General features: G+C 47.0%; 1 protein-coding gene across 5 annotated transcripts in view; it reads left to right on the top strand.

Annotated features, from left to right (window-relative positions):
- Positions 1-15,524, top strand: part of NCOA1 (nuclear receptor coactivator 1) — a 755,746-nt gene that overhangs the window by 650,512 nt on the left and 89,710 nt on the right. For all 5 annotated transcript variants that reach the window (XM_082251137.1, XM_082251140.1, XM_082251139.1 and 2 more), the window contains 3 exons: positions 5,181-5,276; positions 12,565-12,705; positions 14,899-15,046. In XM_082251137.1, the coding sequence (XP_082107263.1) occupies positions 5,181-5,276; positions 12,565-12,705; positions 14,899-15,046 (385 nt within the window). The remainder of the gene's footprint in view (positions 1-5,180; positions 5,277-12,564; positions 12,706-14,898; positions 15,047-15,524) is intronic.

Here is a 15,524-nt window from a genome sequence, read left to right as displayed (position 1 = left end):
GGCATTGCACCACTGTGGGGAGGCCCCAAGATTGCAGGAAGGGGGCCCACTGCAGAACTTGTGAAAGAATCCTGCTGCGGGACCGTAATAAAAGGCCATGCAACGAGTGTAAAGAGCCCCAGGATTAGTGGGAAGAGCCCTGGGCTTGAAGGTAAGGGCCCCGGCCAGGGGTCGGGGGGCCCTTCATGGTTTCTTGCATCAGGGCCCTGAAGGTTCTAGTTACGCCTCTTCAGAGATGTATAGTAACAAAGTAGAACTACTTCACTACTGTACTTAAGTACCGAAAGGCGGTATCTGTACTTTCCTAGAGTAGAATTTTTTTCTACTACTTCCACTTTTACTTCACTACATTTTTTCGATGATTTCAATACTTCTACTCCGATATTTTTTTTTTGTGCTGCATAGTTACTCGTTACAATTATAAAAATGACCACTGCCAGAACATTAGATGGCAGGTTTCATGAAGCTCAAAACAATGTGTATAATGTTGTGTACTTTTGACTTCTTTTGACTTCTTTCTTTAATAACTTTAACTTTAATAAACGTTTGACTTCTTTCTTTAACTACTTTACCACCGGAGGATTTTGCTGTCTTACGTCCAGGCCACTTTTTGCGATTCGGCGCTGTGTGACTTTAACTGACAATTGCGCGGTCCTGCGATGCCGTACCCAAACGAAATTTATGTCCTTTTTTCCCACAAACAGAGCTTTCTTTTGGTGGTATTTGATCACCTGTGCGATTTTTACTTTTTGCGCTATAAACAAAAATATAGCGACAATTTTGAAAAAACAACAATATTTTTCACATTTTTTTATATGAAATTCCCCCCCAAAAAAATGTAAAAATCCAAATTTTTTCTAATTTTTGGCCAATTTGTTTTCTGCTACCTATGTTTGGTAAAAAAATTCACAATAAGCGTATTTTGATTGGTTTGCGCAAAAGTTATTGCTTTTACTAACAAAGGGAAAGATTTCTGTCATTTTTGGTGTTTTTTTTTTTAACGCGTAATGGCGGCGATCTGCGATTTTTTTAGCGGGACTGCGACATTGCGGCGGACAGATCGGACCCTTGACTGACATTTTTGACACTTTTGGGGGTACCAGTGACATTACTGCAGTAATCAGTGCTATATAAATGCACTGTTACTGTAAAAATGACACTGGCAGGGAAGGGGTTAATTTTATTGGAGAGGGAGGGGTTAATGTATGCCTGGTGCTTACTGACGTGTGTGGGGGGAGGTGACTGAGTGACACAAGGACAGATCCAGGGTTCAGCTATGCTGAACCCTGCAATCTGACCCTGCCTGTCACTTAGAAGATCCGCCCGCTTGTGTTTACACAAGCAGGCGGATCTCCACACTAGATCCCCGACGATCGGGGAAGAGCGGCGGCGATCGCCGCTGCTCCTCCCCTGGCCCGAGTCCCGCTGTGACTGAATACAGCGGGAGCGAGCCTCCGACGGCGCACGCGCGCCGCCGAGAAAGGGGAGTGTCTGACGACGTAGTACTACGTCGTCAGACGATAACGAGCCACTCTGCCGCAGTAATATTACTGCAGCCAGACGTAAAGTGGTTAATAACTACATAACACAGTACTTGTACTTTTACTTTCAGTACTTGAGTAGCAATTTTTTTTAAAAAAACTACTGGTACTTTTACTTTCAGTACTTGAGTAGCAAAATTTAAAAAAAAAAACTACTTGCAATATTTAAGTACAAAAAATGTTGAATACTTTAGTACTTCTACTCAAGTCACTTTTTGATCGAGCACTTCCACTTCTACTCAAGTCGCTTTTTGATCGAGCACTTGTACTTTTACTCAAGTATGGGTTTCGAGTACTTTATACAACTCTGTTCACAGGTCCTGAGTACTCCAGTGGCAATGTAATAACATCACAAAGAGTTAAGCAAAAGCTTCCTCCTGCCAGGTGCTAGATCGACCGAGTCCTATAAGCTGTATCTCACTGTGCATATGTGCAATCGGCTGATTGGCCAAGCATCTCAATCAATTTATGTCCTATTGAGATCCTATGCAAACGACGGATGCAGTCTTATGACGGCTAAGCTCTATTGGCCTCTTGAAGTGTATGTTGGGGCAAACAAAAAAAAAACATTTGCAGTGCATCTCTGCAATTGATGCTTATTTCCCCATGTTTTATGGTGATAACATACCTGTTAATGTGCAAAAAATGCTCTAAGCTCAAATTTTTCTGTTATGGGCTAATGACACACAAGATTTTGTGGACTGCAATCCTAAGGGAAAGTATCCCTGGCCATGAATAGGGTATTCCCGAGGCTACTACCTTATGACCCCTGAACCACTTTCTTAAACTATAAAAAACACCAGTGACACCAGTTTGGAGAAAAGTGGCCCGGTGGGCCATTTATTAACAAAATTAACCAAAACACATAAATATTAACATAACCATAAATACTCCAGTATCCCCTGAAATGAGTTGTTGGTCTTGGGAGGCACCAAATTCCAATTGACTGTGTATCAGCGTAACTCGTTAAATGGTCCCCAGCCGCGCAACACCAGCTCGGGGACAACCCACTTGACCACTGATACCTCGTTGTTACCACTTCCCGTTAATCCGCTATTAACCGGGATACACTAGAGGGCTCCATACCTTAGATGGGTCACCCTATGAACTTTGTTACCAACAACAGATTGTACCGCCTCCAAAGACCCCCAACCGCCAACACCAAAAACCAACCACACAGCACAACAAACCAACCCAATCCAACCAAAACCCCATATACCAACAAACCCAACCAGCAAAACAATCTTCGGAGGACGTAACCAATCCAGGGCGGGAGGGCGGGGATCCTTTCACCTTGGCTCTCAACGAATTGTGCTGAAACCGTAAGTAAACCTCCCCCCACTTCACTCACTAACTACCCCACCTACCTGACACTGACCAATCCCTGACCTTGACCTCCACTTGAACCAACTGCCTTAACCCTTAACTGACCATAGCCCATTAAACCCTTCCATGAGGCCCTACGTTTTTTTTTTTTTTGCTGCGGGCCTTTCTGGAAGTGTGCAGAGAATGTCTCTACATTTTTGAGATCAAGAAGTGTGGTTTCCACCCCATCAAACAGATGAAAAAATAACTTTCACAAAGATTTTCTTGAATTTTGAGTTTACAAACAAGTACAACCATATAGGATTCAGTTCTGGAAAAAGGCCTTGATAACATCCTACAGACACATGCAGGAGCTCAACATTGGGTTGTGTGGGTTGGGTTGTCTCCAAGAGAGAAGGGGTATTGAGGTGGTCCTCGAAGGCCCACTTAATGGTAAATTTGTCTACAGAGTGTGTTTGAGAGAAGGCTATTGGGTGTTGCCCAATAGAAAAGGTAGCAGGATGGGAGGGGAGAAAAAGGGCAGATAGCGGAATGGGAAGGGGAGAAGAGGGTCAGGTGGTAGGTCAATGGGGTTAGGTATAGGGAAGGGACTGGGAAGGGAGAGAGAGTGGAAAGGAAAGGGTTTAAGGCTGGTGTAAAGGGATCGTAGAAAGGTGGGGGAAGGATAGCTGGATAAGAAGAAAAGGGAAGAGGGAGGAAAAAGGTGAAAAGAAAATTGATCTATGGAGGGTGTTTTAGAGGGGGCCATGGGGTGTTGTTCCATAGAAAAGGTAGCAGGATGGGAGGGTGCAAAGAGGGCAGGTAGGGGGATGGAAGGCGGGAAAGAGGGCAGGTGAGAAGGACCATGGGGTTAGGTAAAACACAATTTGGGAAACAAGCGCTCTGGTGTAGGCTAGATGGAGCACCGACTAAAATACCAGTAGTGACTAATAAAAGGCTTAATAAAGGATGATGAAGGAAGGGGGAAGGGCAATCTATGGACTGTGACAGATAATAAAAATGGCTAAAAAAAAGTCCAAGAATTGTAGTTCACAATAATAAGTCCCAAATGTTGTTTGGCAAAGGGTGGTAGCAGCTGCTACTAAGGGCTGGCTCCAAGACACAGTGCGGTCACCGCTGTGGAAGCATGTAAAAAAAGGAAAAGACAGAGCGCCTCTAAGTGCAGCAATTTATTAAAACAGGTAAAATCACTGGTAGTACAACTCACTAGAAGGGAGCGGAATGAAGGCTTGTAGACTCCGGTGACATGTCAAGAGATGGATCGTGTCCCAGGGGTCCTGGAGGGTGGAAAGCTCCGTGTCGGTCAGATGAATGGGTGGACACTGTGCCGGGAATCCTCAGTCTTCTGGGTTCCGGGTACGGCTAGAGCGCCAAGGACCACGCTGGAACGCAGCGCACGCTGCGTGACATCACTGGAAAGATTACACAACGCGTTTCAGAGCTTGCGTACTGCTCTCAGTGGGAGTGCGCACTCTTTTTTCAAGTGTTGGATAGGGGAATGTTCCGGAACAAGCCATGTATATATACGCAAAGAGTAAACAAGGGGGAGGTGTTGGAGTTGTACCTGTTTTAATAAATTGCTGCACTTAGAGGCGCTCTGTCTTTTCCTTTTTTTACATGGGGTTAGGTAAGGGAAGGGTTAGGAAAGTGGAGGTAGTTAGAGAGGAGTTAGGGAAGGTAGTAAAACGAGAGTGGGGCAAGAAAAAAAGGGAAGAGGGATAGAGACAGAAGAAGAGAGAGTGCAGGAAAAGGGAGCGGAAGAAGACAAAGAGGGAGGGTTTAAGACCATGGGTTGACAGCCTGCCATTCAAATAGTTAGCAAAAAGTTATAGGGGATAGTCAATCAAATATTAAATCCTTGTCCACCACTCTTTCAAGAATTTTCCATGTGTCTCCAATCTGATGACCTGTTGGCTTCTCATTTATGATAAAATGTATGTGTTTTTTTTACTTAATCAAGTGAGGAGGTCTTCCAGGCTCTAGCAGTGGTTAACCTGGTGGCCCTAAAGACATGGTTCTCTTCATTCAAAAGATTCCCACAATAAACTTATTATGAAGAGCTTTCCATGGATTCTTGTGTAAAGTAAGAAGGTTAATATTTAGGAGGAAGTGGGTGATGTTATAAAACCCTATAAAAAAAAAACTTGCAATGGTATATTTAGTGGCATGTTTATCTGATAACCAGAATGTACACTTTGGACAGCATTCTTTATGGGTCCCAAAAAACAAGGCAGTTATGTAGGTATATGCCTAAAGTGATTTTTCGGCTTCCTATACAATACGCTAACCAGTGCCTTTTTGTCTTCTTGGCAGATTTCCAGTCCTGTCTGATCTGCATTGCGCGGAGATTACCTCGGCCCGCTCCTGTTTCCTCTATCGAGTCTTTCATCACAAAGCAAGATGCTACAGGTGAACACAGTGGCCCATGGCAAGCCCCCAGGGTCCCCGCGCTAGGTTGTGCCATGAGATTTGTATGCTTGCAGACAAGTGTGTTTCTGTGATGTCATGGATTAGCCATTTCTGTCCTGAGTCCCTGTCAGATCACTGGGTGGAGGCCGAAGTGCTGAGAGGGCTTCCCTTGCAGCTCGGTGCGAATCACCCCTGGAAGTGAGACAGGAGGTGACGCGACCCAAGTAGCACTGGATGCTTGTGGTGGTGCAGGTGGATGGCTGAGAGGGATATCCGGGTCCCTTCTGAGAAGCTCCAGTAAAAGCAAGCAGTGCAGTGGTAAATGCCAGGCCGGGGGTCATACACGTGTGGTCAGTCCAAGTAACAGCAAGCCAGGGTCAGTACACAAGTTATCAGGCAGAAGCAGATCCGTGGAGCAAGTCGGGGTCGGTACACAGGTTATCAGGCAGAGACAAGTCCGTGGAGCAAGCCAGGGTCGGTACACAGGTTATCAGGCAGAGACAAGTCCGTGGAGCAAGCCGGGGTCGGTACACAGGTTATCAGGCAGAGACAAGTCTGTGGAGCAAGCCGGGGTCAGTACACAAGCAAACAGGCAGAGACAAGTCCGTGGAGCAAGCTGGGGTCGGTACACAGGTTATCAGGCAGAGACAAGTCCGTTGAGCAAGCCGGGGTCGGTACACAGGTTATCAGGCAGAGACAAGTGCATGGAGCAAGCCGGGGTCGGTACACAAGCAAACAGGCAGAGACAAGTCCGTGGAGCAAGCCAGGGTCGGTACGCAGGTTATCAGGCAGAGACAAGTCCGTGGAGCAAGCCGGGATCGGTACACAGGTTGTCAGGCAGAGACAAGTCCGTGGCGCAAGCCGGGATCGGTACACAGGTTATCAGGCAGAGACAAGTCCGTGGAGCAAGCCGGGGTCGGTACACAGGTTATCAGGCAGAGACAAGTCCGTGGAGCAAGCCGGGGTCGGTACACAGGTTATCAGGCAGAGACAAGTCCGTGGAGCAAGCCGGGGTCGGTACACAAGCAAACAGGCAGAGACAAGTCCGTGGAGCAAGCCAGGGTCACAACAGGAAACAGGACACAGGTCAAAGGTACAGGAAGCTGACGATAATCCAGCGCCGGATGAGAGGGTGAGCGATCCTTAAGAGGAGGCTGGGTTGGTACAATGTGCGTCATGACGCACGCGCATGCGCACTCGCCTAGAAGGATCGTAGGCTGCACAGCGGCGTCTGGGTCCCTGACAGTCCCAGTGAAAAAGGAATACTGGGAACCCCACTGAATGCATGCCAGAAATGGAGCCAGCAGTCTGCAGTGAAGCAATGACAATTTATGTAGTAGTGCAGCTACAGGGAAAATCAAATTGGATAATTCCGATTTGCAGGTTATGCCCCTTGCTCTAGTCTAGGCAAATTTGAACCAGCAGCCATACTCTATCCAAATCTTGGGTAGAATACATACAGTACGTGTCAAGCTTTATTGCTTTATTTGACCCCTTTTGAGGACATCTCACTTCCATACCTATCAGCATTTCATTTTCGGGGCCTGGGATACAGTTAACCACACCCACTGACCTTCTCAGGCCCACCCAGAGACTGGGCAGTCCCACTCAAACCCCACCCACTTGGCCCAGCAAAACCATGCCTCTACTTATGTGTGGACCACCCTGAGAGCAAGGCGCAGCATGGTGTGGCGGGCAGTAAGCATACAGAGTGCAAATTAGGCAAGAACAATATTTTGTAGAAGGCTTCAACACATTATAACTAGGCCCAGCGGTAGTCATGACCATCTAGAGCAGGGGTGGGGAACCTTTTTTCTGCCGAGGGCCATTTGGGTATTTTTAAAATCATTTGGGGGCCGTACAAAATTATCAACTTAAAAATGTGCCTGTTATATTTGGTCAAACATTTAATTAACTCACCCCTGCAACTGCTTCTCTTTGGTGAGGTGTGTGATGTTAGCTGGTATTGATGATGTTGCTACTGGCAACTGGTTTTCCAGGTTTGCCCCCCTTGATGCAGAGTGATTAGTGCCCCTATCAATGCAGAGTGATTAGTGCCCCTATCAATGCAGAGTGATTAGTGCCCCTATCAATGCAGAGTGATGAGTGCCCCCATCAATGCAGAGTGATGAGTGCCCCCATCAATGCAGAGTGATGAGTGCCCCCATCAATGCAGAGTGATTAGTGTCCCCATCAATGCAGAGTGATTAGTGTCCCCATCAATGCAGAGTGATTAGTGCCCCAATCAATGCAGAGTGATTAGTGCCCCAATCAATGCAGAGTGATTAGTGCCCCAATCAATGCAGAGTGATTAGTGTCCCCCATCAATGCAGAGTGATTAGTGCCCCAATCAATGCAGAGTGATTAGTGCCCCAATCAATGCAGAGTGATTAGTGTCCCCCATCAATGCAGAGTGATTAGTGCCCCAATCAATGCAGAGTGATTAGTGCCCCAATCAATGCAGAATGATTAGTGCCCCCCATCAATGCAGAGTGATTAGTGCCCCAATCAATGCAGAGTGATTAGTGCCCCAATCAATGCAGAATGATTAGTGCCCCCTATCAATGCAGAGTGATTAATGCCCCCATCAATGCAGAGTGATTAGTGCCCCCCCATCAATGCAGAGCACATGGGGATTAGAGCACCACCTGATTACACACAGAGCAGGTTTCTTCTACTTACCCGGCGCGGGCGCTCTCATACGAAGTCACGCTTCCTGGACCGACTCCTATGATAGACATCACCACTGTGCTGTCTATCATAGGTAGGAGGCGTGACTTTGTATGACAGCGGCCACGCCAGGTAAGCAGAGGGACCCGCTCTGTGTGTAATCAGGAGGCGCTCCCCCTTCCCCTCCGGAGGCAGCCCAATGGGCCGGATCAGATGGCTTCGGGGGCCGCATACGGCCCTCGGGCCGTAGGTTCCCCACTCCTGGTCTAGAGACACTTACGAACTGTAGTCTGTAGACTTGAAAGATGGCAACAGCATCTGCAGCAAGGAGCAGAATGAGGCTTGGCCGGTCCACACCCAAAGGGGAGGGTAGATGTAGTCCCTGCCTCCTCCAGAACTTTTCCCTGTCTCTAAGCACTATCCCTGCCTGACAGGGATCCTGTCCCTAAACTAGCCACTCGCATAAAGTGCACCAAACCCAGGAGCCGGAGTCTTAAATAGTCTCTGGCTGACCTAAGATGGCCGATAAAGTCACGTGGGGCATATGCGTCCAGCCAGTGGTGTATTTTGGTTTTGTGCTGCCCTAGGCAAGACTAAAATTGGGCGCCCCCCTCCAAAGTAAATTTGCCCCACTCCTTCCTTTTTACCGGTTGTGACTCCCTCCGAAATTGAAGTCAAGTCCCAGCATGAACCCCTGAGATCTTACAAGGGGGGGGGGGAGAGGGGTGGGACAAAGAGAGAGAGGGGGGGTGAGAGAGAGAGAGAGGAGGGAGGGTGAGAGTGAGAGAGGGGGTGAGTGAGGGAGAGAGAGAGGGGGGTGAGAGAAGTGGCCAATGGAGTCTCAGGTGGAGGGGGGGTGGCTTTTTTGCTGCCCCCCCTGCAAAGTGCCGCCCTAGGCCTGGGCCTTGTTGGCCTAGGCCAAAATACAGCACTGCGTCCAGCTGTCTCCTGGTGACCGCAGCTTACTTCCCCTTCTGTATTGCCGCGTGGGTACAGACTGCACTTGCCTACATCCCACTAAAAGACCCTGTTCACCATAAAGATGACACTGTGATCCCAGGACATGTCCCGGAACACAACATCAAGTTGCATATGGCAAATCTGGGACAGTTGTCATCTATGTACTTTCTGCCCTCCATGACACCGTATGACAGATGGACAGAAAATGAGGGGAGAAGTTGTCACTGGGAAAAGAAGATCAGTAATTATGATCTCATTAAAGGGTGTAACCATTCCTATTTTACTGTTTGAAGTGATGGGAAATCTTTCCAATGGGGTCACAGGGATTCTGTTCTTATCCTACTCAAAAACCAAAAAAAAAAAGTAAAAAAAAAGAGAAGTTCACCTGACTTGACCACTGGCGACATCCTTTGTGGCGGCCAGAGTAAGTTCACATTCCAAGGCGGGCAGCTTGGGGACAGCTGGTTAAAAAGAGAAAATCTTGTACTGACATCTTCGGTTTGAACGATGAAATGAACAGCAGACGTTTGTTAGCAAAAAAAAAAAAAAAAAAAAGCAGATTTTAAAAGTCGCACTTTTTGTGTTCACCTTCTCCTCACATTTTCTGTAATGAAAATGCTGATAAGATCATTATAAACCCGATCCTGTTTATACAAGACTGATGGTGGAATGCAGAGCATCTGGCTGCATTGTTGCTGGAGCAGGTGGTTCCCCAGCTGTTTTATCATTAAAGGATAACTATGCTTTTAAAAAATGCATTAGCTCTTTCAATATATCCAAGGCAGCTTTGTAAATATAACATTTTACCCCTGCCTCTTTCCTTTCCCATGCTTTGACATCTGTCATTGCAGACCCCAGCCAACTTGCAAGATACTGGGGGCCCCAAACGCTCTTGATGTCTCCAAAGGGCTGTATATAATATTTATAATATGTAATGCTACAGAAGACTGTGATACACTGAAGAATTACTAGAGGAAATGGTCAGAGACTACAGAAAGGGTTGGAGACTGGTAGTCCTAGCCAGTGGTGTATTTTGGTTTTGAGCTGCCCTAGGCAAAACTAAAATTGGACGTCCCCCTCCTATGTAAATTTGCCCCACCCCTTCCTGTTTAACGGATGTGACTCCCTCCAAAATTGAAAGACTACAAGTCCCAGCAAGAACCCCTAAGATCTTACGAGGGGGGGGGGGGGGGAGAGAGAGAGGGGGGTGGGTAAGGGATGGTGAGGGAGGATGAGAGAGGGAGAAGGTGGTGGGGGAGAGAGAGAGAGGGTGATGGGAGAGAGAGAGGGTGATGGGAGAGAGAGAGGGGGTGTTGGGAGAGAGAGAGATAGGGTGTTGGGAGATAGAGAGGGGGGTGTTGAGAGAGAGAGAGAGAGAGAGAGAGAGAGAGTGGGGTGAGAGAGAGAAAGAGAGAGGGGGGATGAGAGAGAGAGCGGGGTGAGATAGAGAGAGGGATAAGAGAGAGAGAAGGGAATGAGAGAGAGGGGGGATGAGAGAGAGGAGGGGATGAGAGGGAGAGAGAAGATGGGGTTAGAGAGAGAGAGGGATAGGGGGGTGAGAGAGAGGGAGGAGGTGGGAGAGAGAGAGAAGGAGAATAGAGAGAGAGAGGGGGGTGGTGAGAGAGAGAGAGAGAGAGAGGGGGTGGTGAGAGAGAGAGGGGGTGGTGAGAGAGAGAGAGAGAGAGAGAGGAAGAGGGGGGTGGGAGAGAGAGGGGGGGAAGAGAGGGAGGGGGTGGGAGAAGGTGTGACATCACTGGTTGCTAGACGCCAGGCGGCTCTAGCAACCAGTGGCTAATAGAGTCTTAGATGGAGGCGGGGGTGGCTATTTTGCTGCCCCCCTGCAAAGTGCCGCCCTAGGCCTGGGCCTTGTCAGCCTAGGCCAAAATACAGCACTGGTCCTAGCTGCACACGGCAAGATTTTGTGGGGGCCATGGAAGAGAGAACTGGAAAATCCATGTCCATAAACTCAAGACAATGGGGTCTGAAGAGAGCCATAATAGACTCTGGGGTTCATGAAGGGTAGTTCAGATTGGTTGCCATAGCCATGCCAGATGGTCTGGGCTTGGAGGCTTGCAAATTGGAAGTGTAGATGTGGTCTTGTGCCAGGAGATGAGGGGAGGGTGTTTAGCATTCGAAACCAAAGGCTTATCTCCCTCTCATCTCTCTCTGGGCAGATTATAGTTGTCCTTTCTGGAGATCAAGCTTATAGTTCTCCCTTGGAAGGTCTGCCTGAAAATCAAGGTAGGAAATGTACCTTCCCGTATATCATGGTCCTTTCTAGGGATCAAGCTTATAGTTCTCCCTGGGAAGGTCTGCCTGAAAACCAAGGTAGGAAATATACCTATATCATAGTCCTTTCTGGGGAGGAAGCTTATTGTTCTCCCTGGAAAGGGTACAGAGGGGAACATCTGTTTGAAAACCAAAGCAGGAGATGTATATAATGGTCCTTTCTATGGAGCAAGCGTAAACCTCTCCCTGGGAAGGGTGCAGAGGGGAAGGTCTTTTTGAAAACCAAGGTAGGAGATATATATTATGGTCTGTTTGAAGACCACAGTTGAAGATGCATATTGTGGTCCTCTCTGGGGAGGAAGCTTATAGTTCTCGTTTGGAAGGGTGCAGAAGAGAACGTCTGTTTGAAGACCAAGCTAAGAGATGTACAATATATTATGGTCATTTCTGGGGAGGAAGCTTATAGATCTGGTTTGAAAGGGTGTAGAGGAGAAAGGTCTGTTTCTTCAAGTTTCATGGGGGGACCTCCTGTAGACCTTTGCCCAATGTTGGCTCTGGGATGATTGCAGCCAGTCTGGTACTGGTATCAGTTTGGTTTCCGAAAATTCAATGGGGGTTGATGACTGAAGTTATGATGTAGGAGACAGACAGAGACCAGAACATGTTCCATTAAACTGCTAGAGCTGCTACGGCAATTTTTCACTATAAGACAATATAAAATATCCAGCGTGGTTCGGAGGTATAGAGATTTTCAATATAAAATGGACTCGTGTGGAGACCTATAGGGCCAATTGTGACTTGCTAGCAAGGCACATGGTCACTAACCATCCTAGGGCCCGACGGGAATTCCCAGTCGGTCCATTAATACGCAGGGAGCCACCGCAACCAAAAATAACTGGAGAAATTTTCCCCTTCTTCAGGACTATAAAATACGAAATTGGTACACATATGGTTGTGAAGGCACAAAGTCTAATCAAATAAAAATTAAAATGATAAGATTATATGTGGAGAAACCAGGAATACATTTATATTCTATCCAAAGTGTCATCTTTCACACCTTTCCTGGCTGCCGTACACAAGATGCCGACAAACGACAAATTGATAACACGATCGTGCGCCATATGAAGATGAGTGCTGGCAAACAACTTCACTCTCCATTTATTTTTATTGGCCCCTTGACAGAGCGCACAAGAGGTTGTGCAAACACTCGATTTGGAAACCTTGCCCCGCATCTAGAGTTCTTTCCTCCCGGCCGAGGCCAAATCCCTGACATTAAGTATGATTATGTTTGATGAAGGAAGACAATCTTGTCATTTTTCCAGGGCTTGTTGCTTTTAATAGGGTGGCTTCTCTAAAAGAAAAATATCTGTTTTCTTACGGGACAGCTTACAGTAACGGAGTTCTTGTCTGTTTTATTTTTTCTGTTTAGGTAAAATAATCTCTATTGACACGAGTTCCCTGAGAGCCTCGGGTAGTACGGGCTGGGAAGACCTGGTCAGGAAGTGTATCTATGCTTTCTTTCAAGCTCAGGGCACTGAACCATCCTATGCCAAACAGCTCTTTCAAGAAGGTGAGTGCAGGGTCTGCTTCGGGTTGGGGTCTCCAAATACAAACATGGCATAACTGAGCCTTTCAGATGAAGGTTCCGTTCACTTCCAAGGTTGTTTCAAGCTGAGCTCTGGGCGGGCAGCTGAAAATGCAGTTGAAATACATGTATGTGAACCAGTATATCCACCAAAAATTGTTTGTGATTCTGTTCAGTCATATGTGTGATTCCGCATTCCTGCCACAAGGAACAAAAGATTCTGGCACCGGAGCAGAAAGCGTTGGTCTCCTGGTGCATGAGGGATAGGTATGCAAACAAGGGAGTTAGGTTTATATTTAGGAGGGTTATGATTATAGAGAGGGTTATTGTTAGGGTGGATAGGAAGGGTTATTGTTAGGGTTACAGGGGGGGTTAATGTGAGGGATTCAGGGAGGATTAGTGTAAAGGTTAGTGTTAGGATTAGCATTACAATGTGAGTTAGTGTTAGAGCTACAGGAGGCTTGTGTTAGGGATAACTGATAATAGGGAGTTCACACTAGCGCGACTTGTCAGCCTGACAAGTCGCGCTCCCTCGCGGTCCATTGACCGCTACAGGACCCGTTCTAATAGGAGCGACACAAGTCGCTTCGACTTAGAAAAAGGGTCCTGTACTTCTTCGGGGCGACCTCGGAGCGACTTGCATAGACTTCCATTATGTGAAGTCCCTGCAAGTCGCTCCGAAGTCGTGGTGCATGGTAATGCACAAGTCGACCCCGAAGTCCTGCAGAGTCGTGTCGCCTTAGTGTGAACCAACTCTTAGGGTTACATAGAGGCAGGGCCGGCCCTACAATGGGTCCATTTGACCCAGGCAGAACTTTGAGAGGGGCAGCAAATTGACTTCCAAGATTTTTTCCAGCAGTTTTGTGTGTCAACAGTTTGAGGGGCATTACGGGAGGCATTTCCCTAGCTCATACTTCCGCCCATAGTGCAAACTGATGAGTATGAGGAGGGGGGGACATCCTTTACGTAATCGTGGTGTGCGCAATGACGTCAGACATCAGCGCACTCCATCTCACACAGGGCAACGTGGATCTTCTAGGGTGGTGGGTGCGGCAGACACAGGAGTGACACAGGTTTCAGGAGGACAGACAGGGGTGACAGGAGGACAGACAGGGGTGACAGGAGGACAAACAGGGGGTGTTTGGTGGGCCGGTCCGGTTGTGAGTTATGGAAGAAGATAACAGTATATATAATATTTTCAAGATTTTTTATATAATGGTTGTGGGGGCCTTTTGGTGGGCCTGATTTTTTTTGGAGGTGGGGGCAGCATTTCATTCTTGGACCCAGGCAGCACAATGTCTTGGGCCAGCCCTGCAGGGAGGGTTAATGTTAGGGTTACAGGGAGGGTTAACTGTCAACTTGCAAATGTGAGTTAGCCACACAGGACCCGATAGCAGCAAGCAGTTGGATATTCAAGCGTCCTTTATATGGGATTGGTGTCACAATGAAGCTCCAAAGAATGGGCTGTTGATTGATCTGTATGGAAAAACAGTCCAACCTACATATTCAACAAGGTAAGCCTGATATCTCCTCTATGATACTAGGGGGGTTGATATTACTAAAGCCACGGTTTTGCAGAGCTTAGCAAATGAGCAGAAGCTCTGCTGACTTCCATAATCCAATCATGTGCAAGCAAAGATGCTGTTTTTTATCTTCCTTGCACGTGATTGGCTATTTTTTTGTAAAGTGAAGCTTTTCCTTATTTATTAAGCTTTGGAGAGCTACTGCACTTGCAGAATGCAACAGCACTTTGAAAATTTGGCTTTAGTAAATTAGCCCCTAAGTAAGCAATATGGAGGCACACAGCACTAAAAAAGCCTTAAAGTTGAACCATGAACAAAACAGGTCACTAGCATTAACACAGCAGTTTTTGTTTTTGACAAACCTCTGTAGTTTTATTACCCATTGATCCTGCCAGTAGATCCATTCAAATAAAACTGCTGTGTTATTACTAGTGACAGACTGCATTGAATGTGTAATTTTTTATTTTTTTATTATTATTTATTTATTTTATTATTATTTATTATTTTTTTAATTATTTTAATCATTTCGCTGCCAAGCCCTGTTATAGTAGACCTAAAAACGCAATTGCTTTGTGTATGAATAAAAATGCAAACTGATCGATTTCTAAATTGAAAACAAAAAAAAATGATGTAACTGTCTTGTGATTGTCCGCAGTGATGACGAGGGGGACAGCCTGCAGCCCTTCTTACAAGTTCACCTTGAGTGACGGCACTGAGTTGAGCGCGCACACAAAGTGCAAACTATGCTGCCCACAGGGCCCAGACATGCAGCCCTTCATTATGGGGATCCATATCATAGAAAGGTGATGGATGAATCGCTGTCCTTATTTTTTATTAAGTCATTCTTTTAAAGGATTTCTTCCTTCCACCTCTTTCTTCCTTTATTCCCCCTTTCCCTCTCCTGTCTTTTCTCCAACCTTCAAAGTTCATGTCTCCAAGGCCGTTTGGTAGTCCAGGGCTGGTGTCCAAGCCTAGAGTTCCAATTACTCCACTTTCATCACCCATACCTACCATGGACTCTCCTGTTAGAGCAGGCATGTCCAACCTGCGGCCCAAGGGCCACATGCGGCCCGGAACCTCTGGCAATGCAGCCCACTGCCACCTGACAATTTTTTTTTTGCTGGGGAGGAAGGAAGTCAGGTCGGGGGCACGGCCACAGTAGCTTCCAACTAAAGGTAGGCAGAGGCTGCCTTACAGGGGAGGGGTGGGAGGGGAGCATGTGCAGTGTTTCTGACTCCTCCCACCATGACCACTTCAAATCATTGAAGTGGTCATGGTGGT

This window comes from Pelophylax lessonae (genome assembly GCF_965119305.1).
Source record: "Pelophylax lessonae genome assembly, chromosome: 3".
In the NCBI taxonomy this organism is placed as follows: Eukaryota; Metazoa; Chordata; class Amphibia; order Anura; family Ranidae; genus Pelophylax; species Pelophylax lessonae.
Note: the sequence above shows the minus strand (reverse complement) of the source record. Positions and strands in the feature narration are given on the sequence as shown.